We start from the raw sequence: 3,308 nt of genomic DNA, 5'->3' as shown, positions 1-3,308 counted from the left end.
TATTCCTATCGAAATTTCAAAAATTACAAATAAATTCCAATGGACCGCTGTAATTCAGGCCCACCCTTGTAGGGGGCCCCTACAGTTCACTGCAGTTCTACAATTTTACGTCGCAAATACGGTCACAGGACAGATTGCAACCGTCCGGTATCCCGCAGCGTAAAATAATATAGTATCATGATCCACAAATTTGAACAATGCCGTGGTGGTATTATTTTGATAAGTCCGCAAACTTCTTCTTTTTTTGTGGGTGTGAGTGATGGTGGGGGAAGAGGGTAGAATAAGTGCTCTGAAAGTTTCATTACAGAACATCATGTCGTTCGTTTCTATATATCGGATACAATTAATGATACACAAATATACCTGTATTTAAAATTTAGGAAAAAATCGTTATTGGGTTATTTGGTTTAGACGATTTTTAAATTTAAAAAAGTGTGGGTGTCGCTTTGCTGTATACATTATGTGTGGCGTGGATCGCTGTAATAGATATGTCAAGTTTTATTTTAATGATATAAAATCATTATATATAGGAAAAAAAACTCTGACTGAAGACTGTCTGTCAGACTATATTACTAATAGCGTTTTCCACCATACCGCACTGTTACACACAGGTAGCACTGATATAGGTCCACTGATAATCGTCCTGGATGCAGGCTAGTGCAAGTGTAGATGAAACACAAAATCAATACTTATCACCGATATATAAAGATGATAAAATATTTCATGGATACTGTGGTACTTATCATGATAATGATAAGGCGCACGAGCTCTTGAACTATCACCGCACTGAGTGCAAAATACTAGCATAGTGCAATGAGATAAAAATAAAAAAGTCCACTCAGTGTCAGTGCACATTCATTTTGCCGATGGAACATAAAAATTATGCACTGGTACAGTCAGTGCAGTGTGGTGGAAAACGTATTAGTATATTTTATGGTATTATTGATATTAAAGTGATTTTCAGTGAATTATTTTTGAGGAAAACATTACATTTGAAAATATCATCGTGTTTGTGTGAAAAAATAATAATATACTTTAGTTTATGCTTATTAATTATTATACTATAGTCTATAATATAGTTCATAATATAATAGGTACCTAAGTTATAAGTACCCACGAACAATATTCTTAGGTACCAAGTACCAACAAAATAACTGAAATTCTCAAGTCTTTGTATAAAATTTAAATATATAATTTCATCCAAATTTGAACTTAAAATACCTATAAAAAAAACTGTATTTATTTATTATTTAAATTGTATGTTGTAAGTAGGTATAAACCATTTATGAGAGACCTTGTTTTACATTTTAAATCTTTAGTTATAAAAATTAACCAGTTTATACATTTTAAACTACAATATGACGGGCAAATCTTTTGATCGACTGAAAAGTTATTTAATGACAATAAATTAAGAAAAACTATAAAAATCGTAAATTTCTCATTTGAGTTATCAGTGAGTGTAGCGTCCAAGTTAAACTCTTAAGGTCAGATATCCTTTAAATAATATTTTCTTATAAACACTAACATGTCTTATATACATGGAGGATAATGATTGGAAATTGTTATTAAATAAATTTAATTTTTTCCCAGTTACCTTTAAATATGCCACTGCTCCTCCCCTCCCAAAAAAAGGCTTTGAATAAAATCTTAAGACTTGTAAAAATTATATATAATAAACCTACTTTACTACATTTTGATTTTATAATTACAAGCTAATACAATAAAAAACTGGTTTAAAAATCTGGTGAAATCAATAAATACTATATGATCATAAACAGAATAGTATAGTAACCAAGTAGTTGTGTGAAAAATAAATAAGTGTTGTTATAAGAACAAAACAACAAAGTTTTTTTCTGAAAATATGTAAGATAACATCAGTATCTATAAATTATAATTATAAGCACCTTATAACATACTCTACAGTAACATTTTAGTGATTTGGATTTATAAACTATAAAATTAATGATTTAACTGATTGACAAGGCAATACACAATACTCGTATGACGTTGGCAATAAATTCTTTACTTATACAAGCAGGCTGCCGACTCACCAGCGGACGCTATGGAGAAGAATCATTATCGATGTGATGTATGCGACAAGTCGTTTGTTAAAAGTAGCACTTGGACCATTCATAGAAGAACACACACGGGCGAGAAACTATACGCATGCGACGTATGTGACAAGTCGTTTGTCGAAAGTAGCACTTTGACAATTCATAGACGAACACACACAGGCGAGAAACCATACGCATGCGACGTATGCGACAAGTCGTTTGTTAAAAGTAGCACTTTGACCATTCATAGAAGAACACACACGGGCGAGAAACTATACGCATGCGACGTATGTGACAAGTCGTTTGCCCAAAGTGGCACATTGACAATTCATAGACGGACGCACACAGGCGAGAAACCATACGCATGCGACGTATGCGACAAGTCGTTTGTTAAAAGTAGCACTTTGACCATTCATAGAAGAACACACACGGGCGAGAAACTATACGCATGCGACGTATGTGACAAGTCGTTTACCCAAAGTGGCACATTGACAATTCATAGACGGACGCACACAGGCGAGAAACCATATGTATGCGACGTATGCGACAAGTCGTTTGCTGAAAGTGGCAAATTGACAATTCATCGACGAACACACACGGGCGAGAAACTATACGCATGCGACGTATGTGACAATTCGTTTGTCGAAAGTAGCACTTTGACAATTCATAGACGAACACACACAGGCGAGAAAACGTGCTTGAGTGATGTCTGTGAAAAGTCGTAACATTAACTTCAACGATTTGTGATCAATAGAATCTATATTATTGACGTTTATTACAACTTCTGTAAACATAATTTTGAAACTTGGTGTTCAACCTGCATTGCAGTCTTCTAATTTGTAATATAAAAAAAAAATGTTTTCGAAATCTTACTATTCACCAGGTGTACGAGTTTTAGATTGTGAGTGGAACGATGAATGTATTGATTTTTTCAATGATGTGTGTTTTTTTTTAAATTTCTTTTTGTGTCTGTCATCACCTTTTAGGACAGTAAAAGTGCTTGGATTTTCTTCAATAGTACCATTTCTGATAGGAAAGTGAATCTAGTTGGTACTTTGGGGGGTCAAAAGTAACATTTTTCCAATAGTTTTCAAAGCGCCGTGAAAAACAAAAGAAAAATTAAGGAAAAACGAACATTTTTACGCAAAATCTGTTTTCGAGAAAATTGATTTTGGTTTTTGGTGTAACTTTAAAACGAATGACTGTAGAATAGCGATGAAATTTTCACTGGTTGTTTATATTCCATTTCTATAC

General features: G+C 33.4%; 1 protein-coding gene across 1 annotated transcript; it reads left to right on the top strand.

Moving 5' to 3' along the window:
* Positions 1 to 1,389: 1,389 nt before the first annotated feature.
* LOC103308970 (zinc finger protein 2-like) lies at positions 1,390 to 2,828 on the top strand. The gene has a single exon (XM_008183361.3). It carries the CDS (start codon positions 2,063 to 2,065, stop codon positions 2,777 to 2,779), a length of 717 nt encoding a protein of 238 aa, XP_008181583.1. The 5' UTR covers positions 1,390 to 2,062; the 3' UTR covers positions 2,780 to 2,828.
* The last annotated feature ends 480 nt before the right edge of the window (positions 2,829 to 3,308 follow it).

This window comes from Acyrthosiphon pisum, chromosome X (assembly GCF_005508785.2).
Source record: "Acyrthosiphon pisum isolate AL4f chromosome X, pea_aphid_22Mar2018_4r6ur, whole genome shotgun sequence".
Taxonomy (NCBI): Eukaryota; Metazoa; Arthropoda; class Insecta; order Hemiptera; family Aphididae; genus Acyrthosiphon; species Acyrthosiphon pisum.
Note: the sequence above shows the minus strand (reverse complement) of the source record. Positions and strands in the feature narration are given on the sequence as shown.

What these genes read in the sequence shown, in the direction of transcription:
- LOC103308970 (XM_008183361.3), top strand. Translation starts at nt 2,063, where the DNA reads ATGGAGAAGAATCATTATCGATGTGATGTATGCGACAAGTCGTTTGTT.